The 25,590-nt window shown below is 46.2% G+C and overlaps 1 protein-coding gene across 5 annotated transcripts in view; it reads right to left on the bottom strand.

Moving 5' to 3' along the window:
* Nucleotides 1-25,590, bottom strand: part of ASAP1 (ArfGAP with SH3 domain, ankyrin repeat and PH domain 1) — a 357,541-nt gene that overhangs the window by 27,601 nt on the left and 304,350 nt on the right. For all 5 annotated transcript variants that reach the window (XM_088844856.1, XM_055431746.2, XM_055431745.2 and 2 more), the window contains 11 exons: nt 24,089-24,176; nt 22,039-22,087; nt 17,233-17,396; nt 15,476-15,609; nt 13,356-13,447; nt 9,881-10,067; nt 9,559-9,644; nt 8,504-8,619; nt 8,121-8,188; nt 6,502-6,609; nt 4,882-5,110 (listed from right to left, as the gene is read on the bottom strand). In XM_088844856.1, the coding sequence (XP_088700982.1) occupies nt 4,882-5,110; nt 6,502-6,609; nt 8,121-8,188; nt 8,504-8,619; nt 9,559-9,644; nt 9,881-10,067; nt 13,356-13,447; nt 15,476-15,609; nt 17,233-17,396; nt 22,039-22,087; nt 24,089-24,176 (1,321 nt within the window). The remainder of the gene's footprint in view (nt 1-4,881; nt 5,111-6,501; nt 6,610-8,120; nt 8,189-8,503; nt 8,620-9,558; nt 9,645-9,880; nt 10,068-13,355; nt 13,448-15,475; nt 15,610-17,232; nt 17,397-22,038; nt 22,088-24,088; nt 24,177-25,590) is intronic.

Here is a 25,590-nt window from a genome sequence, read left to right as displayed (position 1 = left end):
AAAGAAAAACCCAGAAGATGACTTTAAAAATTAACCTGACAGTTTTGGGCAGAAAACTGTCTGTAGAAGTATAATATATATATTCTAACATGCCATATATAAGTGTTAATGAGCTAATGACAGAGTTGTATAGACAACTCTGGACAACACGAATGAAAAATTTAGCATTTTCTTCTTTTTAAATTTAGCATTGTCTAATGCTTTTCACTGGACATGGAACAACAGACTGGTTCCAAATAGGAAAAGGAGTACGTCAAGGCTGTGTATTGTCACCCTGCTTATTTAACTTATATGCAGAGTACATCACGAGAAATGCTGGGCTGGAAGAAGCACAAGCTGGAATCAAGATTGCTGGGAGAAATATCAATAACCTCAGATATGCAGATGACACCACCCTTATGGCAGAAAGTGAAGAGGAACTTTTCCTCTTGATGAAAGGGAAAGAGGAGACTGAAACAGTTGGCTTAAAGCTCAACATTCAGAAAACTAAGATCATGACATCCGCTCCCATCACTTCATGGCAAATAGATGGGGAAAGAGTGTAAACAGTGTCAGACTTTATTTTTTGGGGCTCCAAAATCACTGCAGATAGTGACTGCAGCCACAAAATGAAAAGACGCTTACTCCTTGGCAGAAAAGTTATGACCATCCTAAAGAGCATATTAAAAAGCAGAGACATTACTTTGCCAACAAAGGTCCATCTAGTCAAGCTATGGTTTTCCCAGTGGTCATGTACGGATGTGAGAGTTGGACTCGAAAGAAAGCTGAGCGCCGAAGAAATGATGCGTTTGAACTGTGATGTTAGAGAAGACTCTTGAGAGTCCCTTGGACTGCAAGGAGATCCAACCAGTCTATCCTAAAGGAGATCAGTCCTGAGTGTTCATTGGAAGGACTGATGTTGAAGCTGAAACTCCAATTCTTTGGCCACCTGATGCGAAGAGCTGACTCATTTGAAAAGACTCTGATGCTGGGAAAGATTGAGGGCAGGAGGAGAAGGGGACGACAGAGGATGAGATGGTTGAATGGCATCACTGACTCAATGGACATGAGTTTGGGTGAACTCCAGGAGTTGGTGATGGACAGGGAGGCCTGGTGTGCTGCAGTTCATGGGGTTGCAAAGAGTCAGACACGACTGAGCGACTGAACTGAATGGTTTTCACAGTACAGAGCCTGAGAGAGAGGAGCGATTACATCACTTAAAACGTAGGTTAAGATGCAGTATCTTTATTTAGGGAAGAACTGTATGTGTAAGATGCAGTATTTTTATTTAGAGAAGAACGGTGTGTGTACAAGGAAGAAGCTACAAACACCTCCTCGCTCAGAAGGGGAACCAGAGGCAGAGTGCGGTGGAGGGAGCGTGTGGAGAAACCGTGGTGGGACAGCCGTGGAGCCGGTGGGGTCCCAGCGTGGTGGTGTGACGCTTGAAGGACCCAGCATCACAGAACACATGAGAGCTGTTCACGTGTCCTTCAGCCTCCTTCCGGGAATATTAAGAGAAAAGAGCCAAAGTCAAGGGGCTCAGGGTTGGCTGCTTAATGCTTACTCATACATACTTCTATGCAAGACGCACAGCACGGACTTCTCCACGCCCTGGCAGTCAGGCGGCTGGGCTGGCCAGCCTGCGCCAGTGACCACGGCCAAGGGCGGAAGTGACAGAGTGCTCTTGACCAGCGCAAGGTGACATATATGATGCTTTAAAAAGGAATGAGAGAGACTGAAAAAAAAAAAAAAAAACAGGCCAAAAATTCTCCCATCCCACAATGCCCACCCCCAACCAAAACCTGGAAAATTCAACCGGAATGAAGGACAACAGTCCCTGGGAAGTATTAAAATCAAGCCATTCAAGTTGCTATCTTCCTATGAGATTAAAAAAAAAAAATCCCAGAAATTTAAGAGTCATCAGCATATGAATCATGTCCCTCTGGGGGGGAAACATCTCCAAGGCTCCCTGATTCACACTCTGAGGGTGGTCGGCCACCTTCAGACCCCTGGGGGGTCCTCCTCCCTGGCCACCCCTCTCTGTTGCCACAGACCTCAAAAGAGAGTCAGAGAAACGGTGTATAAAAGGCTTACACAACTGAGTGTGGGCATAAACATTCTGCAGGCCAACTCTCTATCACATTCAGCAGGTCAACTGTCTATCACGCCCCCCCAGGACATCTGGGTTAGTTTTCTGAGTATCCCCTCCTTGCTCTGGCCACACTTTTCTGGGATGTGCTTTTGTTGATTCCGTTATTGTTTATTCATGCAACAAGCACTGACGGAGCACACCTGTGCCAGGGATGCAGAGACGGCTCACTCACAGCATCCCTGCAGAAGCGGAGGGGAGAGTGGAAGAGAGACTTCCTTCACCCTTTCTTCAAACCTTCAGTGGCATCTGCAGCTGCCCCCGATGGCCAGCTCACCCATCTCTCATCCACTGGAGCCCGAGCTCCACCCTTTGGTACCTTCCCAGGACCCAGGATGCTTGCAGAACCAAACACCTGCAGCAGGACCAAATAGGCTGCCATGCTACATACTGAATGCCCACACTGTGCCAGTCACTTTGCAGATATGACTTCACGCTCTAAGCAAAGACCCCGCCAGAAGCCCACTCCTGATTTTTCAGATGAAGAGCCTGAAACTCGGCAAGGTGAGCTGAATGTCAGAAGGAGCAGGGCAGGACAGGGTTAGCACTTGAGAACACCATGCAAACACGATCGCTTTCCTTTCAACACATAAGGGCAAGTGAGCCAAGCTGACCGCAGGAAGCGTCTCCTGTTTCAAATCCCTTCTACAAGTCACGGGTGGGCTGGGCTTCTTGTCTCTCACCAGCTCGGAATCTGATGTCCTGCTGTGAATGGCCGGGAAGAACACTCGTGATTTTAGCAGGGAGGGAGGTCTACGTTCGAATACGGGATTTTCGGGGGCAAGGGGGTGAGCAGTCTACCCTCAGCTGGCCACGGCTGCCGTGGCCATCTCTCAGCACTTGTGTCAGCAGCTGGATCACTAAGTAAGCCTGGCCTTTGTCTTCTGGGCCTTTGGTAAAGAGCTAACGAGAAATTTATTCAAGGCAGCAACAGATACATACTCTGGCGTTCAGTCAGTGTATTTCATGGGCTTCTGCATCCCCTTGAGATAAAATTACAGGAAGGGGTTCAGGAAGGTGAGGGGGGCCTCCTGGCTCCTAGGACTCTGGTGTCATTTTCTCCTGTAGACCTCTCTAAGATTCTGAATGACGTGGAGGCTCTGAGAGGCAATCACCACTTTTTTTTTCGTAAGCACAATTAGGTCCTCTTTAGGAAGAAGAGAGGAACACTGCTCCGAGCAGACTGCTGCCCTGATGGGGAAGACTGTGACCCAGAGGTGAGCGGCAATACAGCCTTCTTACAGAACACCTGCACCCTGACCTGCTAGTGATGCAAAAGGTACGTTCCAGCATAACGCATGGGATGCTAAGAACCATGCCGGCGGGTTAATAAGCCTCTGTCTTCCGTGTACTGTTGCTGCTCTGGTCACGGGTTATCTCCGATGGGTACCGTTCGTGCCCAAGTCTTATTTTAACTTCCTCCGCTATTTTATAATCTCTGAGGCCATTTGGGGTCTAAGAACACTGCTCCCATTTATAACACTATTTCAATGGAGAATAAGCTCTGAAAAAACACTGTTTTGAATAAAGCTCACATTCCCTAGAAAATAGCCCCAGTGTGGCTCCAACAGGCGCGGCATTGTGCCCTGGCAGCCCCCGAACCTGTGTGAGCACAAGCTGAGCACGCAGCGAGGATCCTGCACTTGGATTTACTGGCTGAGGCCAGACCCGAAGCTCCAGCTCTGGGTACCTCTCGGATTTCCCCTGGGCGGTGCTCAGTCACCTCCAACTCCTTGTGACCCCATGGACTGTAGCCTGCCAGGCTCCTCGGTCCACGGAATGTCCCAGGCAAGAATACTGCAATGCGTTGCTGTTTCCTTCTCCAGTGGATCTTCCCGGCCCAGGGATTGAACCCGGGTCTCCTGCACTGGCGGGTGGATTCTTTTACTACTGAGCCACCTGGGGAGCTCCCTGGCACTGGGCACGGTGACTCCTTAATATGACCATTTCTGCTTCTCAACTTGTCCCCATGTAGGTGGGAATACATGGACTTTCTGGGCAGGGTGTTCTATGGATTAGAGAAACAGGAGGGGGGTCTGTGGACTGTCACTCCCAGCACAATAACCCTCCTCTGGTAAAATCTTGCCCCAGCTGGCGTCTCACAGAAAAACCACTCCTCATCAGAGAGCAAGGGAATTTGGGTTGGGGTCACACAGCATCTGGGTGAGGATCCCAACCACCAAGAACCTCAGAGCAATGACTCAGCCTCCTTGAACCATGGACCCATGTCTGCCTATTGCCACCAACTGTCCTACGCACCTCATTCTGTGAGTGTGGAAAAAGAAATTCTGGGTTCAGGGCCACTCATAAAGAAAGAGCTTCATAAGTATTAACTATCACTGTTATTACATTTTAGTGTTGAGGAAAGAAACTTCTCAAAGAACAGAAATCCCACCCTGTACTACAAAGGAAAGAGCACTGGTTTTGGAGCCATGTGACCCTGGACGGGACCTCAACTCCACCACTTACCGGCTGCACGACCTTGGGTGAGTCACTCTACCTCAGTTTCCTCATCTGTACAATGGGCAGAAAAGCACACACCTCATGGGAGGTTGTGAGGTTCACACAAGACAAGGCACGAGGCACGCCGGTAACATTCTCAGCTGTAACGCAGCATATGGCAGGGTCCCTGTTTCAAGCCGCCCTGACGTCACAGCCCTGCTGCTCACACTCACCCCGTGATTCTGACCTCAAAGCCGGGTGGGTTCCCAGCTCTGAGGATGGAGTCATGAGGCCTTTCCCAAGGCTCGTACCTTTCGTGGCGTTTCTGGGAGGCAGTGGGGGCGCCTCCGCGATCGGTGACGTGGGTGAGTCTGTGCTTGTGGAGACGAAGATCTGGTTGGTGAAGGCGCCGTAGGAGAGTCGCTGCTTGTCCCTCGGCGTGCTGAAGCCCGGCAGTGAGAGCTTGTCCTGGGGGGAGATGCTGGAGGAGTGGCAGAAGCTCTGGGGTCGGGGGGAGCGCTCCTTCTTGATGGGGCTTGGCTGGCAAGCGAAACAACAGTGCGGGGTGGGGAGGATGTCAGCCGGTAATCAGGGTGTCCGGGGACATGGGCAGGGCAGGCTCGGGAGGGGATGGGGTCCCATGGCTCTGCTCATCGGGAGTCAGCCACACGAAAACTTAAAAGAGTCATGACACAGCACAAGGAAAACATCTAGAGGGTTCACGTCTGACTCTCCTGTCATCACCAGGGTGCCCCTAGGGACATGCCTGTGAGGGGTCACAATATTCAGAAGTAACTTTTAATTCTGTATTGGGGGTATACTCGATTAACCACCTTGTGATAGTTTCGGGAAAAGCACAGAGGGACTCACACATATACATGCATCCATTCTCCCCCAACTCCCCTCCCATCCAGGCTGTCAGGTGACACTGAGCAGAGCTCCCTGTGCTCTACAGGAGGTCCTTGTTGGTAACCCATTTTAAATAGAGCAGCGTGGACGTGTCCATCCCACACTCCCTGACCATCCCTTCCTCCATCCTTCCTTTCTGTTAACAACCATAAGTTCGCTAAGTCTCACAGATTTAACCTTATCCACAGATACCGCCCCTGTGCAGGACACGTTTCCCGGCATCTGGACAGTGAGGCCCTGTCTGTAATCTATGCTAACTTCGTTCCCAATCAGCCCTTCGACGGCCAAGCTCTCTACCACCCTCCCCCTTCACATTCTGCATCCTCTTGGGAGGGAACCTCAGCCATGACTGTGGCCGTAACTGCCAGCTAATGTTGATGACTCATTAACATCAATTGAAAAAACTGATGCTTTTGAACTGTGGTGCTGGAGAAGACTCTTGAGAGTCCCTTGGACTGCAAGGAGATCAAACAAGTCAATCCTAAAGGAAATCAATTCTGAATATTCATTGGAAGGACTGATGCTGAAGCTCCAATACTTTGGCCACCTGATGCGAAGAGCCAAGTCATTAGAAAAGACTCTGATGCTGGGAAAGATTGAAGGCAGGAAGAGAAGGGGGGTGACAGAGGATGAGATGGTTGGATGGCATCACTGACTTGGTGAACATGAGTTTGAGCAAGCTCCAGGAGCTGGTGAAGGACAGAGAAGCCTGGCATGGTGCAGTCCATGGGGTCGCAAAGAGTCGGTTATGACCGAGCAACTGAACGACTAATGTTGATGACTCAGGCCTGCACACCTAAGCCCAACCTCTCAGACTCCAGACACTTCCAACTCCCGGTGATAGCAACGGCAGCCATGCAACCTCCAGATTTAGAATCTCAGTGGCGCAGAGTCACCTGGTCCCTCACGGGTAAATCAGGTCCTGAGACCAAACTCAGCCTCACAAAGAATGGCTCTTATCTGCACAGTGGAGAGAACCTGGGAGCAGCGCTCGGGAATCCCGAGGCGTCATTTCCACTCACTTTGTCATCCAGGTCGTCATCGCTTTCATCCATCTCCTCCTGTCGAAGATTCCACTCATATTCCACATGGACATGTGGATTGAACTTTCCAGATTTAGCCTGGGAAAGCTGAAAAATGACAGCAGGCAGAACCGTTTTAATTTAAAGGCGAGCCACCCGTACATTATGTAAATGCCAAGTAGCTTCCACCTCATTCCCGGTTTCAGATTAATCACCAGCAGCTGCGATGCAGGCAAAACTCTGATTATACAAATGGAACAGACTGCCAGGGCAGGCCTGAGAGGGCCGCCGAGGAGCACAGGCAGAGCCTGTTCAATCTGGATGACTTCTCTTAGAAATGAGAAGGTTTCCTAACATTGTGAACATGCGTCTCAAGAATTTACAACTGTAAACTCTTGGCTGGAGGGCTCAACTGGAGTTAGAAAAGTTTGAGCGGTCTGCCTCTAAAGTCAGATGGCCCCAGTTCCACGCGGGGTCACTTTCTTAGTCATAAAATCGGGCAGGGGTGACTCAATTTCCTCAAAGGATTCTTACAAAAAATAAAGAAGGACAACTGCTGGGCCTGGGCACTTGGCAGAAACTCCAGGGAGCGTCACTGATCCTTCCTGTCTTACCCTTTTCTGTGGCTAAGACTCAAGCTCTATGCAAAGGCCCAGAGGTCTAAGCAAGAACTAGCGGGACTGGGTGTGAGTGTGTGCATAGAATGGGCAGGGCAGGGCGCTGAACATGCTGAAAACCACTACACTCTGAGCCCTACTTGCCCTAGTTTTGGAACTGGCTTCCCAAATAATTCTGTTTTTTTAAAAAATTATCTTATTTCATTTTATTTTTGGGGACAGCCTGCGTAATCTTAGTTTCCCAACTGGGGACTGCACCCAGGCCCCCTGCAGTGGAAGCGTGGGGTCTTAACCGGTAGACTGCAAGGGAAGTCCTCAAATAATTATTTAGTATTAAGCTACAGAGAAAGACTAATGGCCTGACAAATAAGAAAAAGCAGCACTTTGGGACAACTTGTAGGTCCCCCCAAAAAACCCCAAAACAACAAAAATATCCCCAGCACCCCAATCCACAACTCTGGCTGGTAACAAGACCTCTCAGATGCCTTTTAGCTGATACACTGTAACTGCACGGAAAAGATGCAGATGAAGAATTTATCACTCCACTGTTTTTTAAAATCTAGCCTTAGTGCGAAGAAGGCAATGGCAAGCCACTCCAGTACTCTTGCCTAGAAAATCCCATGGATGGAGGAGCCTGGTAGGCTGCAGTCTGTGGGGTCGCTAAGGGTCGGACACAACTAAGCGACTTCACTTTCACTTTTCACTTTCATACATTGGAGAAGGAAATGGCAAACCCACTCCAGTGTTCTTGCCTGGAGAATCCCAGGGAGGGGAGAGCCTGGTGGGCTTCTGTCTATGGGGTCACACAGAGTCGGACACGACTGAAGTGACGACGCAGCAGCAGCAGCAGCAGCAGCAGCCTTAGTGCTGGTCTGAATTTCTTTAGCCTATGTCCCCCACCTCACCTCCTCCTCAAAAAATCTGCTTTTCTCAACCCCAGTCCTGGATTTTGAGAACGCCCTTTTAAGGCAGAGGGTCTAACCCATTTCCCACTCTGCTTACCAGGTCTTCACACTGAGTGGCTTTCAGTCTCTTTGCTATGTCCAGGGCGGTCTCTCCAGCCTGATTAACTGAAACAGGGGGAATACGTTTGCATGATTATCTAAGATGCATCTTGAAAAGTCAAAGAACAAGACTCAGAGTACAACGGAATGGGCATGTCTCAGTTTCAGCAGACTGAATGCTCTTACAGTGGTTATTCTTTTGCCTTTTTTAAAAAAAAAAACGTACTTTATTTTTTGGCTGCACTGCATAGCATGAGAGATCTTAATTCCCAACCAAGGATGGAAACTTCACCCCCTACATTGGAAGCGTGGAGTCTTAACCGCTGCACCTCCAGCGAAGCCCCTCACTGTGGTTGTGAAGAAAGGCTTGGCCATACTTACCGACATCCACAGTGGGCTTGCTCCTGAGCAGCAGCTTCAAACACTCTGGTTTACTGTACATACTACAGTAGTGCAGGGCTGTGTTCCCCAGGGCCGTCTGCTTATCCAGGTTCCCACTGAAGAATAAAAGCATTTGGAAAACAAATGACTTGCTCTGTAACTTAGAACTGCAGATGAACCACTTTTACCCATGCTAACAACTGAGTCAAATTTGAGACCTACTTGTTAGAGGCAGGGAATAAGATGATGTTTCTAGCATGACACCTGGATTCATAAGCAGCGTAATGACAACAGCAGCCAGCACTTTTGGAGTGCCTACTGTGTTTAGGACAGACACACGTCTCTTAAACACATCAGCTCATTTAATCTTCACAACCACCTTATGGGGTGGGCATATTATCACCTTTATTTTTCAGACAAAATCAGATACTGAGGATGAAGTCCTTGACATTACCAAGACACAGATGATGGAGTAGGGATCTGAGCACATTGTCTGGAGCCAATGGTATGAACCACTACAAGGAACCACCTCTACGGAAGAGGCTGGGAATTACAATCTGCCTTGAAGAACAAAGACACCGTTCTCTGAATGTGGGTTCAAATCCCCTATTTTGATCACTTTCCTTTGATTGAGTTTCAGCCACACTGAACTTACGAACAATAAAAACTCACAGAGCTGTTTTACTTGTGCTGTTAAGTCTCTGCTCTTTCAGCCTCCCTTAAGTAGCAGATTTTGGACACAGAGAAAGGATTTTACAGTTATCTAGGCCAAGTGTTGGCCAACTATAGGCCATGGGCCATATCTGGCCCTCTGCTTGTTTTTGTAAATAAAGTTTTATTAGAACATGGCCATGCTCACTTGTTTACATACTGATCATGGCAGTTTTCACACTATGATGGCAACACTGAATGGCTGTGACAGACACCTCATGGCTTTCTAAGCCTATAAGAGTATCTGGCTTTTTAGAAAAAAATTGCCAAGTCCTGATCCAGGCCACCAAGAGGGCTGTTTCTGTCAACTCACAATGCACATTCAGAGAAAACTAAAACTGTACCAGTTTTGTACAAGGAAGTCCACCAAATGAAGAGATGTCTGGTCTGCAGTTCGGACTGCAAGATGAAGGGCTGTCTCCCCAAGCTCCTAAAAGGAAAGAACAAGTATAAATAGGGTGATCAGATGTCCTGGTTTGCCTAGACAGGCTTCGTTTATGTCCAGTTGCCCCGAAGTAGTTATTAATAGCAGCCCCTTTCACTCTCCAATTGTCCTGATTTAGACATGGTCACTCAATGTGTCACCTCACTCTGGGTTGTCATGACGTCCTCTTTTAAACTGGCTTTCCACATCCCTCCTCATCCTGATTTTGGGGAGGCTGTTACCTGTCCAGGTTCCAGCAGCGGTTCCATTAGCTCCACCCCCTCTGCATAGACTTGAATTAGTGCAAGTAAATCCCTGGATTTGATGGCCTCAAGCAATTCGTTCAGTTTAGCTGATGAAGATGAACAGGTCTTCCGTGAAAATCTATGATCTACATACTTTGCAGTGATATATTCCTTCCGTACGGTCCTAAAATAGAACAAAACAAAATGAACTGAGATTTTTTTTTATTTTCCAAGAGCTAAGAAAAGATTTAAATTTTTTCTTACAAACAGTTCTGCAAAGAGTTATTTTAATTAAGAAACACGTCTCTTCAACATTCCAGCCGACTAGGTTTAAATCAAGTTGACTGAGGCAGAGACAGAATGAAGAAACTGATAGAAAACTGAGGCTCCGTGTGGCTGTCGCTGAAGCCCCTCCCACAGGCCATGCGCGGAGCTCCAGGGGAACAGATGGTGGTCCTTCCTGCTGTGGACAACATGCCCAGAACCTGGGTGGGCCTGGCGCAGCATCTCTCCTTCTCACTGGGACCCATCCCTCCTCTGCTTCAGTTCAAATGGTTCTGAACCTGCCTCCCCAGCTGCAGGGGTGAGTCTATGACCTCAGTGCCCAGATGGTCACCTTTGGGGAAAGGCTGATGTTGACACTGGCTCAGAGACAAGAGTCAGGAGAGTGAGCTAGGGTCCAGGTGATGCTAGATACATCCTGGATACAGACGTGCCTGAAGTCACCCTTTGAATTTCCCTGTTATGTGAACCCATTAATTAAAACACAATGAATGGATTTGGAGTTCCAATCTTAGTCCTACAGCATACCAGCTACGTTAACTTTGGTCAAACTACTTAATCTTCAGTTTTTGTTTATTTCATCTGAAAATGATGACAGTAACTCACCAGTATATTTTGAATTAAAGAGCATACAGTACCTAACAGGTGCTTTCTGCTTTCCAAGAGGGCTCTAATTCATGGAGTCTGGCTCCCAAGTCTACATGAGAGATTCAGAGAATCACGAGCTCTCATAAGGGGAAGGCAGGGCCAATGCTGCTTCTCATGTGAGCAGCAGGAAACAAAAATCCATGCTCTTACAAAACGTATCCTAAGTAACGCCTTCAAGGTTTGGGTCATGTAAACACTTAAAAAATGCTGGTGTGAGCAAGACTGGGCCATGTATGAGCTGAGCATTTACTGTTACCACATTTGTGAAGTAATCCCAGACTGTATTTGGTTGTGGGTGTCTTGTAATCAAACTAGCTTCTGAAAGCCCTGTTTCTCAGTGCAATTTGAGCTCATTAGTGTGAAAAAAAGACATGCAAGCAGTTTTTGTGGTAGGATGATGGTCGGTTAAACCACACGCCCCTCAGATTAGCTGAGGGTATTATACATGCCCCCAACACCCTTGACTTCTCTTCTCTGACATTTAAACCACAACTATGAGTAAACAATCTATTGTTTAATTTTCTGGTTAGTACCCAGGTGTCTCGAGGACAGGATTTATACCTAGTTTTGTGCTTTGCCAGATTCCCAGCATCTAACATAATACGAGGCGCAGACTAAACATACAATATGCATTTGCTGAATTCAAAGAAAAGACAACTGCCAAAAGTCCTTCTGGAAGATTGCATTTCATAATTTTGGACTGAAAAAGCATGTTCATCGAATGTGCACCATAATAATTTTAGTGCTTTGCAAATTTGGTGCCTGAATAACCAACCACCCGGGAAGGGCTGGCAAAACACTGAGGATGGTGTCTGCTTCTCTGATCACTTCAGTCGGAATTAAATCTCTTTTCTATTTATCCACAGGATTTAGAATTTTAAAGTTTAAAGTCAAAGTAAACTCTTTTGAATAGGTTTAAAGAGTCACATGACTCAACAATAATGAGTTAGGCGGTCTCATGACTCAGGGGGTCTCATGTCTATGCCCACCCCAGAGGGAGGACTTTTATTAGTTTCCTGGGTATTTGCCAGTGTTTCTTTAAGCATGCCCAAGTTAATGTATGGCAAAACCAACCAATATAATATTGTAAAATAATTAGTCTTCAATAAAAAAAAAAATAAACGTATATGTTTATGCGTGTCCTTCACTGTCCAAATCAATTTGGTGCCTGAGTCGAGATAGGATAGCAAGAGTTCAAAAGTGAAGGATTAATCAGGAGATGTACCCAAACTTCGGTCCCTGAGTCTGCAGAGTGACTCTGGTGGGGTTTAAGGTGTGCCTATATGCACTTCCTCCCACGCCCTCTGCCCTTCCTTGCTCCAAAGGCAGCACGATGCGCAGGCTGCTCTGCACCCTGATGGTTTCACTCGACAGTCATTCTGGAGGTCATCCCGGATCAGGACAGGAGAAGCTCCTTTACTCCTTTTTACATTTACAAGGTGTTCCGCTGTGTGGCCATACTACAGACTGTGTCTGTCTGTTGTTCAGTCATATCCGACTGTTTGCGACCCCATGGATTGCACCACGCCAGGCTTCCCTATCCTTCCCTATTTCCCGGAGCTCACTCAAATTTATGTCCATTGAGTCGGCGATGCCATCCAACCACCTCATTCTCTGTTGCCCCGCTCTCCTGCCCTCGGTCTTTCCCAGCATCAGGGTCTTTTCTAGTGAGTCAGCTCTTCCCATCAGGTGGCCAGAGTACTGGAGCTCCAGCTTTGGTGTCAGTCCTTCCAAGGAATATTCAGGGCTGATTTCCTTTAGGATGGATTGATTTGACCTTCCGGCAATCCAAGGGATTCTTAGGTAGACATCTGCTTTGTTCCTAATCTTTCTCTAATACAGAATGGGAACAACTTCCCAGAAGGGCAGGTGCTGAGTCAGGGTAAATAAATCTATAATTATGATAAACATGTCTAATTTGCCCCGTGTGGCTGGTGTTTTGTTTGTACTCCCACCAACAACACACGAGCAGAGATGCCTGTTCTCCCACAGTCTGGCTGAGGGGGCTGTTAAGCACCTGGATTGTTGCCAATCTGACAGGACTCTCGCATTGCTTTAGTATGTCTCTTATTTACCGCAACATGTGATGATTAAGCATTAATTATCCTTATGAAGATTTATCCTCCACAGAGCACCTACACTTACTTTGGGAAAGTTGATGGCAAAAATAGTTGGTATATTCCAGAAATGGGCTTCCCAGGTGGCTCAGTGGGAATGAACCCGCCTGCCAATGCAGGAGACGTGGGTTCAATCCTGGGTTGAGAAGATTCCCCTGGAGGAGGAAACGGCAACCCACTCCAGTACTCTTGCCTGGAGAATCCCACGGACAAAGGAGCCTGGTGGGCTACAGTTCATGAGGTCACAAAGAGTCGGACACGACTGAAGCAACTGAACAACAATTTTGGAAGTACTTTGCTCTGCTTTTTCCTCATAATGAGGTTTCCTCTGGTGGGGAAGAATGCCATAGCCACGAAGAAGTTTGGGGAAGGGTAGAAGAATAATTATAGACCAGTAAAGAATTCAGTATATTAGAAATACTTACATATCACTTGAAGGGGTGGGTTTTGGTGAGGGACTGGGTAAATTTGCTTCCATAATATCATTAAAACTATTGTTTCCTACGTTCTTGGCCAGCTGTAACATAAACAAAACACAGCGGAGTGAACGCATTACTACTAGTTTAGAAGTTTACTATTACTTGCTTTTGAGATTTCTGAATATATTATTTTCCCTCAATTGATTCAGAATACAGACCATTCATCCATCTGGTCAAGAGATAAATTACTGGGCACATACTATGTGCCAGACAGTGAGCTTCTGAGTGCAGTTCTGGAATAGAGAGATGGGTAAACAGTGTTCCCATTCATGGGAGATAAAGGACTGGGGGAACCATGGATAAGAAAAGGAATGATTTTTACAAACACAATGTGATACATATTTGACTGGAACAGGATGTGGTCCTACACACACACACACACACACACACACACAGTCTGAGATTAAACAGCAGATTCCATATTTGAATCTCATATGAATGAGGTTAAATGCTATTGCTTAAAGCAAAAACTTTTCAATTACCATCATGACTCATTTTTAGATAAAACAGATTTACTCTTATTAGCCAGAGCAGAATGTAGGATTCCTTTATATTTGGGGTACAAATTAAGATGCTACAGGTAATTAACAAAGAGGCCTCAGGAAAAATTTTGCTTCTTGGTTCAAGAACATTCCAAGAAAATTTGTCCTAAAGGGCTTTTGGTCATTCAGATAATTTAGGGACCGACGCGAAGAAACATTCATGCGATCAGTCTCTTGGGCTTCCCTGGTGGCTCAGAAGGTAAAGAATCTGCCTGCAATGCAAGAGACCCAGGTTTGATCCCTGGGTCAGGAAGATCCCCTGGAGACGGGAAAGGCTACTACTCCAGTATTCTTGCCTGGAGAATTCCCATGGACAGAGGAGTCTGATGGGCTACAGTTCATGGGGTCACAAAGAGGCAGACACGACTGAGCAACTAACACTTTGACTTTTCATGACCCTTCCAAGAAAATGTGTTCTTCCAGACAAATTTGGTCATTTGGTCACTCAGATAACCTGGGGATTGATGCAAAGAAACATCCAGGCGATCAGGTCTCTGGGGTTTACCATATTTAAGTGTTTAGGATTTGGACTCTTCCTATTTCGAGTTGTCAAACCGAGTTTCATTTACCCAAGTCAAGGAGAGGGACTGACCCCACTTTCATATTAAAGAATGTTGCAGGTATTAGGTCTGAGTCTCTTCTCTATAATGCTGAAATGAATAGGGAGTCGTGTATAAGTACCATATTTCCTAAATCAAGGGGCTCATGCAACACAAGACAGACCATTGCTGCTTAATGAATGCTTCGACTTCAGGTTTTCTGGGCCTCAGGCTCCCTCAGGTTCTGCTCAAGAGTCTCTCCTGTCTAAGGAGAAGCAGCCCTGTTTCACTTCAAACCCTCGCATCCTTAGTATAAAGATTCTCTAATAGGAACTAGGTTCCAAATAGGCAAGACGGGGCTGATGACCATAAGGCATTATAGGAGACTCTGAATGGGCTTTTTTCCCCTATTTTTTGGTGAACTGTGGGACCAATTTGGACCTGATGAGGGTGTCCTTTCTGTACCATAAAGCTAAGCCCCACAAATGCACACAGTTTTTTTTCTTGACTACCTGAAGAAGTTATGGGTTAAGGAGTGGTTGGTTTATGACAGTGGCTAATAGGCCACTCCTAATTCATATGTACTTTTACAAACAGAAAAAAACCAGAGAAAACCTCTTTAGCGATTATTTTTAATAATGTAAGCCACTAGGTAAAGTGAACACATGAGTCTGACATCTAACTCCCTTTCCCGTTATGACAGTGAATCATATAAACACTAATTCTGAAAGAAAAAAAAAAAAGCAACTTTGAAACAGGCTATCCGGGAAGAAAAGAGCTGGTTTCTGTCAAGATAATTATAGAAATGCATGATTCGCCAGTTCTTCAGGAAACAGAAACAGTCAGTGTTACATACCTCAAAATTTACATTTTAAATATCTATGCAAACTCACTGAACTCAGGAATTAGAATTCTTTGTACTCAGCAGAAACCAAAACACCCCAAAGCAATATATTAAATGTATTCATGACAGGTTGCTACTTACCAAGAGTTCAGAAGTTCCTAATTTGTCTAGTTCCAGAGACTGGATGCGAGAAATATGAACCCCCATTTCTCTATGGATGCCGGAACATTCTATACAGGTCAAGATACCCAAGTTGGTGGACAGCCAGGTGGGTTCTGTGGAAAGGATTTTGAAGACATGATATCTAATTTTAGTGTGCCAATTACAGAGGAAGCTGCAACTGTAGTAAAATTTTTAAAATTTATAAGGGAAAGATTTAGATGGAAGGTAGCAGCTATTTTTAAAACTAACAGCTTGTCAAAGAGCAAATTTTCTTTAAGACAAATTTAAAAAATAACTCTTCAATACTGAGCTGAAAACAAAATTCAGTGCCTGGTTTTTGTGAAAATGTGAGGCCGATGAAACACCCTGATAAAGGACTTCCCAGTGCAGCTCACAAGGGCCTGGGTTCTACAGCCATCGTTAACCTTCACACTTGGTTAACTCGCCTTGACCTGTTAGCCTGATTATGGCTTCTTCGCAAGCACCTCTTGGTATAAGACAGCTTCTCCTACAACCCCCAAGTGCCCTAGAACAACGGAACGAATACTTGTTACCCAAATCTTCAGGGTTCTCTCTCTGTGGCAAGCTTCTGTTTTACTGCTCCTCTGCCACCCTGACACTGCGTGCGGCAGTGTCCCACACGTGCAAGAAAGGACAAAATAGGAGGCCTGCCTCTGAGGGGCTTGTGGCCTGTTGTATAGAAGAGTCCATTTGCACTAGTAAAACAATTTGAAAAGTCGGCCATAATGCTTGAGAATGGGTTTGCAGGCTGATGTTCTGAGCCCTACCAGATGTGTGACCTTAGGCAAGTCACTCAAGTTCTCCAGTCCCTCAGTTTTGTCATCTGTGAAATGGGGATAAGATCAGTTATCCTGCCCAGAGACCTCCTGTGAGGACTGAATAAGAAAAGACCAGCAAAACAACTGCCACAATCCTTACTATAATATAATAACTGGGTAAATGTTAGCTAATGTCAATATGCTTTCCAGGTGGTTCTAGTGTTAAAGAACCTACCTACCAATGCAGGAGACATAAGAGATGTGACTTCGATCCCTGGGTCAGGAAGATACGCTGGAGGGGGACATGGCAACCCACTCCAGTATTCTTCCCTAGAGAATCCCATGGACAAGGAGCCTGGTGGGCTATAGTTCATAGGTTCCCAAAGAGTTGGACACAACTGAGAGACTAAGCACGCACACAGTGTCAATATGGAAACAACACAGATGCCATCTGAGGACAGAAGTCTGGAGGAAGGTGACACCTGTGTGATACAGAGGTTGGGGAAGTGTTACAGAACAGAAAGGAAGGAAAGAAAGGCACTGGGTGCCAGCCAATTTTGGAGACACCATTCCACTGCATCCTCGTAACAGCCGAAGTTCATTATCCCACTTTGCAGACGAGGAAACTGAAGAGCAGACTAGCTGGGGACCTGGCATGAGGTGGTCCAGACTGTGAGGAACGGGCTGGTGATTTGAACCCAGGGTGATGGACTCCCCATGTCCAGTGCTCTCCCCTTTCCGTCCATGATGCTTATCTAACTGGACCTTCCACGACAGGGGGCATTTTGGCAGGTGGCGGTGGCGGGGGGGCAATGTCCCAGATGGAGCAAACAGCATGGGTGACCGCACTTGGAGGTGGGAACCATTCAAGTTGGGAATGTGTGCTGGGCGTGTATCTGTCCGTAAAGAGACAAGGCGTTCAAACGATGCGCTCACTTCTACCCCTAGCAAGGATACCTGGCGAGCCACAGTCGCAGCAGACGTCGTTGCCCGGGAGCCGCTGCACATCCTCAATGATGGCTTTCGTCAGGTCCTCCAGGCTGCTCTCCCCAGCACTCTGCTCGCCCCGGAAGGCCATGGTGAGGGCCTCCTCTTTGCTGTTCGTCAGCACCGAGATCCACCTGCCATCAAAAACAGGAGGAAGGGGATATGAGCGCCTGGCTGGCCATTGCATTCTCCTTCTCCTGCAAAAAAAACTCACATCTTCACCTAAAACTTGTAAAAGGTAGCCCCTCGAGCAGTAACCAGAGGGTAAATGAAAGAAATTAAAGCTGGAAGAGAGTCAGAGATTGGAAAACAACACACAGGGGAGTGCGCCAGGGGAAATGAGATGGCGAACGTCAGTAACCAGAGGCTTGTGTGAACGCACGTGTGCTGTGTGCTCAGTCGTGTCCGGCTCTCTGCAACCCCATGGACTGCAACCCACCAGGCTCCTCTGACCATGGATTCTCCAGGCAAGAACACTGGAGTGTGTTGCCACTTCCTTCTCCAGGGGATCCTCCTGACCCAGGGATTGAAGACACATCTCTTGTACCTTCTGTGTTGGCAGGCAGATTCTTCACCACTAATACCACCTGGGAAACCCATGATACCTGATACCATGCGGCCAGAATAAAGGAGGAAGAGGACTCAGCATGGGATCAACCCAGTGGAAGTAAGAGAAAGAACAGGTGAGAAAGGCATAGGAGGCAGGAAAGAGGGCTCAGCAAAAGCATTGTTTCTTGGAAGTCCATATCAGCAGGGCCACTTAACAGGGAAAATGAAGGTGTATTTCATTTTCCATGAAAATTCACGCTTACAAAAAAGGTACATTAACATGGAAACATGCTGTTGCTTGTCATATGAAATGAAAAGTGCACGCTATTAAAATATATATACAGCATGACCATAATATGGACCCAACAAAATAACTCTTCGCTACCAGTTTATGCATAAAACAACCTAAATACCCAACAACAGAGGTTGATTAGCAGTGTATGAAATAACCACAAAGTGGACTAGTTACTCAAATACTAAAATTTAAGTTTCCAACTAATTTTTGGATGACACTGGGGAAATGCTAGCAATATAATGCTTTGTGAAATAAACAGGAAAAAATGTTATATAATCTCAAATTTAAATGTATTAATGAATTATATATATTTATGGGGAAAAGGCTAGGAAAAAAATTCACCAAAATGTGAATACTGGATGTCTCTTGAGTGATTTTCTGTATGAAAAAAAAAAACAGATGGAATGCCTTCACTCTACTTTTCAGTAACTGTCCAAATCTATAATGAGTTGTATTTCTTTCAGGAATGAGAGGGGAAAAAGCCAAATTAATTTTTTTTTTTTTGGAAAAAAATGAAAAACATTTCTAAACTACAGTCACTTCTCACCTGTTGCATAGACAGCCAATAACCACTCTCGATAAAGAACACAGAGATCCAGAACTGCGTCTTGAAGGATGTGTGCACTTGAAACAAAGCCTGTCTACGAGAGGTCTGGAGTAAGTAACAGAGGGAGCAGTGAGCACTGAAAAGCACAGCATCTGGGGGAGGTGAGCTGCAACGCACCACTGGGACTCTGGGTGGCGCTGTCCTCACCGCGTCCTGAGAAACAGGGTTGCCTAGCTCCGCTTTTCCTCTGTGATGCAGAAAACCAATAGTCCAGGGACGGGGCAGGCAATTACTACCTTGTAACTTTGGCCACCTCATGCGATGAGTTGACTCACTGGAAAAGAGCCTGATGCTAGGAGGGATTGGGGGTGGGAGGAGACGGGGACGACAGAGAATGAGATGGCTGGATGGCATTACCGACTCGATGGACATGAGTTTGAGTGAACTCCGGGAGTTGGTGATGGACAGGGAGGCCTGGCGTGCTGTGATTCATGGGGTCGCGGAGAGTCGGACACGACTGAGCGATTGAACTGAACTGAAGTTAAAAAATACTTTTTCTATCATGTAGTCTCAAGTTTAGAAACTATAAATTATTCTGTTAAAAACAATGTAAGGATCTTGGTTCCACAGGGCAGGTCACTGTGCATTTTATTAGCAGTAATGTTGATAATACTGGAGTTTTCACTTGACTTTCCTTAGGCATTCTGATATTTTGGCTATCTGATATTACCAGTATCTACTATGTGCCAAATACTTATAATTTTTGAAATATAATCCTCCAAATAAGAGCTAGGGTTTACAATGCTTTAAAGACACAGAGGCCTAGACAGATTCAGTGACTTGCCCAGAACCCTGCAGTGGGACTGACGTCAGACTGGGATGAGAAAACAGCTCTGCTGATCCCCTTTTTTCAGAGTTCCTTCTGTTATGCCACATTTGCCTCTTTACTTAAGAACTCATGACAAATTAAAGAAATAAAAAAGTTTGTCATGGTGATCCAAAAATATACATTTAAAGGAAAATTCATTTTTTGGAAGAATAAGGCAAATGTGGTAGAATAATTACATTTCAAAAGGGTTGAGAATCAAAGCAACTATTTCTGAAAATTCTTTAAAAACCTTTAAAATGGTTTTAAAGTAACCGGCATATAAAAAAGTATTAAGAAATAAAATAGTGTCTAATTGTGTTTTAATACTTTAAAAGCCACTTTGAGTTTATCGGAGTAAAAAAAAAATTGGCACTGTATGAGGGATGATGGCGTGATCACTGACCTAGAGCCAGACATCCTGGAATGTGAAGTCAAGTGGGCCTTAGAAAGCATCACTACAAACAAAGCTAGTGGAGGTGATGGAATTCCAGCTGAGTTATTTCAAATCCTGAAAGATGATGCTGTGAAAGTGCTGCACTCAATATGCCAGCAAATTTGGAAAACTCAGCAGTGGCCACAGGACTGGAAAAGGTCAGTCTTCATTCCAATCCCAAAGAAAGGCAATACCAAAGAATGCTCAAACTACCACACAATTGCACTCATCTCACACACTAGTAAAGTAACGCTTAAAATTCTCCAAGCCAGGCTTCAGCAATACGTGAACCATGAACTTCCAGATGTTCAAGTTGGATTTAGAAAAGGCAGAGGAACCAGAGATCAAATTGCCAACATCTGCTGGATCATCAAAAAAGCATGAGAGTTCCAGAAAAACATCTATTTCTGCTTCATTGACTATGCCAAAGCCTTTCACTGTGTGGATCACAATAAACTGTGGAAAACTCTGAAAGAGATGGGAATACCAGACCACCTGACCTGCCTCTTGAGAAATCTGTATGCAGGTCAGGAAGCAACAGTTAGAACTGGACATGGAACAACAGACTGATTCCAAATAGGATAAGGAGTACGTCAAGGTTGTATATTGTCACCTTGCTTATTTAACTTATATGCAGAGTACATCATGAGAAATGCTGGGCTGGAGGAAGGACAAGCTGGAATCAAGATTGCTGCGAGAAACATGAATAACCTCAGATATGCAGGCGATACCACCCTTATGGCAGAAAGTGAAGAGGAACTAAAAAGCCTCTTGATGAAAGTGAAAGAGGAGAGTGAAAAAGTTGGCTTGAAGCTCAACATTCAGAAAACTAAGATCATGGCATCTGGTCCCATCACTTCATGGGAAATGGGGAAACAGTGGAAACAGTGTCAGACTTTATTTTTTTGGGCTCCAAAATCACTGCGGATGCTGACTGCAGGCATGAAAGTAAAAGACACTTACTCCTTGAAAGGACAGTTAAGTCCAACTTAGATAGCATATTAAAAAGCAGAGACATTACTTTGCCAACAAAAGTCCGTCTAGTCAAGGCTATGGTTTTTCCCGTGGTCATGTATGGATGTGAGAGTTGGACTGTGAAGAAAGCTGATCGTTGAAGAATTGATGCTTTTGAACTGTGGTGCTGGAAAAGACTCTTGAGAGTCCCTTGAACTGAACTGAGAGGCGTTAGGAAATGGCAACCTGCTCTGGTATTCTTGCCTGGGAAATCCTATGGACAGAGGAGCCTGGTGGGCTACAGGTCGTGTCGCAATGAGTGGGACACGAATTAGTGACCAAAGCACCACCACCACCACACACTTCATCTCAAGTCTCAAAATTCTGCAAGCAAGGCCTTTAACCCTCTCACGGACAAGAAGGCCGAGGTGGGATGACCTTACCAAGATCCAAAAGCCACTAACAGGCAGACTGTGGACTAGAAGTCAAGTCTGCCTGACCTCAAACATTCAGAGGCGCTTCAGCTGTACCTTCCTCCTTCCTTGGTGGGAGAAAAGAAAGGATTTCTCTGTTCAATTCACTGGATGTTTTCACATGAGACAATAGCTCAATGAGGCAGTACAATTTCCTCTGGGTGACTTGGAGAAAAATGAACATCTTTCCTTGAAGGATGCCAGAATCTCCTCCATCAAAATCAAGTCTCCCATCAACACCACTGGCACTCAGAGTGAATCCCAGAGGGAGCCACTCCCCCAAAACGTGAATTACTCCAGCGCTGAGTAAAGCCCTCCAAAGTACAGATGGTGGGATTAGAAATGAAGGTGCAGTCCTTGTCTTCAGAAGCTCCAGGTCTCCAGAGGGCTCGGACTGAGCCAGCGGACCCAGAGGGGTATGACGAGGTCTGTGGGCGGTGAGGCTTGAGCAGAGCCTTGAAGGGGGCACCTGAGGTGACTGAGCATCCCAGACTAAAAGAAGAGAGCCATGGGAAAGCCCAAGGCTGGCAGCTAAGCAGGGGAAACCCACCAGGACTGGTTCTTAGTAATAAAAAGAAAGTTTTTAAGTATATATACAGCAGAGAGAGGTGCTTTTTTCAGTTTAAGGCATTGTGCCATAATTTCAAATCTACTTACGCTACGTAATCCTGCTCATCTTCTGCCTGAAAGTGATACGTCCTGTTATCTGAAATACAAAAAAGAGAAAAAAAGCAAAATCTTAGAAAGCAGAATGCTTCAGGTATTAGTACAGGTTTTAAAAGTTCCTGGGGAGAACACATTAAAAGCAGGATTCTGATATTATTTTTGCACCCTTTTGTTTTAGCAGTCACACGATTCACTTTGTCAATACTGCTTTTTTGAAGAGAAACAGGGATGCAACAAGATAACTGCAAACACCACGCCAACGCCTAAGCATTTCTTTTGAAAAACAAATGGGAAGGGGATGGGTCCCACCTGGTCAAGCATGTGGGATCTTAGTTCCCCTAACTGGGATCAAACCCACGCCCCCTGCAATGGAAGTGTGGAGTCTTACCCAATGGACTTCTGGGGAAGTCCCTCAGGTAGATCTTAGTGAGAAATCGGAGAGTGCTAGCTGCCATAGTATTAATATTTCACTTTCCTTTTCCAATTTGCCCTTCACTGGTTTTCCTTTTTAAAGAATTTCTTTTCATAAGAATACGTAACTCTCAGGGCAGCCCTGACGATCAGACAAGTCCTGCCTCAGGCTGCTCTCTGGTTAAATCATGCTTCAGGAAGGGAGGGCTCAAGCCCTGCTGGAGGGTCATCCTCCCAGGTGTGACCCACATAAGGAGGGGGCGGCTGGACCTGGGCAGTGTGGGCAGGTGTGCATGAAGCAAACTCTTCCTTAGAATGTGGGATTTACTCAGATGCTTCCATACACTGAGGTCCAACTACCACTGTCTTACCCGCTTCACTTTCTAGGCAGTCACTCAGTCCATGACTGCTCCAGGCCAGGCGCCCCCCACCCCCTGCGAGAAGAGGTGGTGCGTGTGCCCAAGGACACAACACAGGTACTGGAACCCAAGCGCCCTGGCTGAATCCTGGCTTTACTGCTGAGACTTTAAGTCGCTGGACCTTCCGGAGTCTCAGTTTTTCCTTCTGTGAAATAGGAAAATGACAAGGCTTTTGAGAGGATTACCCATAATGGACATAAAGCACCCGGCACATATTGTGGTTGGAGTCACTAAGTCGTGTCTGACTCTTTGCGACCCTGTGGACTGCAGCACGCCAGGCCTCCCCGTCCTTCACTATTTCCCGGAGTTCACTCAAACTCATGTCCATTGAGTCGGTGATGTCATCCAACCATCTCATTCTCTGTTGCCCCCTTCTCCTGCCCTTAGTCTTTCCCAGCATCAAGGTCTTTTCCAATGAGTCAGTTCTTGGTATCAGGTGGCCAAAGTACTTGAGTACCCATGGGACCCATGAAAGAGGAAAACAATCTCCCCTCACTCTTAAGAGGGAGTTTGGGCCAAAAGCATGCTCTGATCCATGGAGGAAGACAGTGACAGCGCAGTGTCATTGATTTATGACATCGGAAGGCAGTTCTTGGCAGCAGGGAAATGACTTTTCCTTTCAGAGCTTGATTCTGCAGGGGTAAAACTCTGGAGCTGGGAAGAGATAGCAGCACGCCTCATTGTCAAGTCCATGTCCATGCTTCTTTTTTATTTTTTGGTGGTGCTGCACAGCATGTGTGATCTTAGTTCCCCAACTAGGGATTGAACCTGAACCCCGTGGTTTGGAAGTGTAGAATCTTAACCTCTGAACCACCAGGGAAGTCCCCTGTCTGTGCTTCTTAACTGTAGGTACACATCAGAGTCATCCAGGGACTTCTCAAAAGATACCTATGTCTGGGCGTTACATCAAAGACTGATTCCGCAGATGTGGGAGAGAAACAGGAACGTGCTCAGGGAAATTCCTCCCAGGGGATAAAGCTCGTGGTCAAGAACTGGCCTGGTTTACTGTACAAATCTAGATTCTCCTCCACTGCAGGTCGCTTATGCCTTCCTATCGTGAGTGAGTTCTGTGTAGAGAGACCCAGGCTCCTCCCAGAGCGGTGTGCACAGCATACACCTCCGCTCAAGGAGCCCTGCTTGGAAAACACATGGCTTCCGACCCAAAGAACGGGAACAGGCAGGTGGCAGGACCCGGGAGAAAAAGGACTCACGTGATATCAGGTCAAAAGACTTCTTGTCTTCGGCATTCGGTTTCACCTGGCAGGTGAGAAGGTTCAGCTTGGCTGGTTGCCTGTTGGACTGGACATGACAGAAAACAGAGAAGTTAAATGCAACACTGATTGCCACCCCCACCAGCCCAGTGCCCCATGGGCCAGGTGGGTGGGTTCATCATACATTCGATAAGGTCTAATTCACCCTATTGGAATACTTAATCTCATTAAACAAGAGCAAAAAGAAAGTTAGGTGGCCTACTCAATGTCTTTTAACTGTACATAAATGTCCCAGTGGTTAATGAGGATGGAACCATGATAATTCATCTCACTTTCAATGACCAGTGGGTATGACCCATGGAACTGTGACTTCTGGAATCCACACGTACACAAGCGCAGAGAGTTGACACTTTAATCCCTTACTGTGAAATACAGCTGAATGTAGTTTCTTTATCCACTCAAAATGACCCCAGTAACCAGTCACTGCAAATCCCATGTCCCAGGTAGCCAAAAATTTTAGTTGCCACACAAAATTCACGTTACTTCTCCCCAAAAGTACAAGGACAGTTACCACCTATGAGACATTGCTTAACCAACCCCAAAATCTGGAGAGAGGAAAATATAACGAAGATTTCCTATCACTTCCCAGCCAGTCTCTTGGTCATGCATATATTAATAATTCACAGACTCTGTAGCGTCTAGACAGTCATGCTAACGTAGGCTTTGTCTTAAAAGAGTCTCGCCACATGATCACTCTGCTCAGAGCTCCTTCGGGCCCTCCTGCCCGCGTCTGTCCTTGGTCACACGCTGGTCAATGGTGAATGCCAGTTTCTGGAAGGAGCCGACCAAGGGGTGAAGGGGCTGAGTGCCCGGGCCTGGCTGTGCTCCAGTAGAAGCCTGCAAAACTCAGGCCTGCAAGCCCACCCCAGCTGATGGTCATCATCCTGACAACCTCCATGCCAGGAGCACGACCACCCATCCAACTTGAGTCTTTAGGGAAAATAGAGGGGGAGGAAGTAGTAAGGCGGCCCCTCGGTGGCGTATTACGATCACGAATACTTCAGACGCACACTGTGCCTCTCATTCTCAATAATGGCTACCAGACAATTTCCGTTTCAATAACTTCTGAGATCTTCCTCTGTGGTTTCAAGGATATCAGACACAGAAAGGATATTAGATACCCTATGTCCCGAGTTTATCTGTTCCAACGCAAGCTCTCTGTGGGGAGAAAGTGAGAAGACAATCCAGGGATTTCATGTTCTTTGCACACACATGTGACTTAGGCATAGAAACCAGAAGTCAAGTCCTGTACAGAACGGTTTTGCCTAAGAAGAAACAGTACCCTGTACTACAGACCGACTGCCAAACCCAGAATAGGGAGGCAAGAAGGTTGTGGGTCTGCAAATTTTTCTTAGAACAGACCTGGGGTTTGGGTTGCTAAAGGCCTCAAGTTTCCAAAACCAGCGGCTACAACCACAAACTTTGGCTGGGTCCACTGTAAA

The sequence above is a fragment of the Moschus berezovskii genome, chromosome 16 (assembly GCF_049115385.1).
Source record: "Moschus berezovskii isolate FMDL1 chromosome 16, NW_MosBer_1.0, whole genome shotgun sequence".
In the NCBI taxonomy this organism is placed as follows: Eukaryota; Metazoa; Chordata; class Mammalia; order Artiodactyla; family Moschidae; genus Moschus; species Moschus berezovskii.
This window is presented reverse-complemented; position numbering and strand designations above follow the sequence as displayed.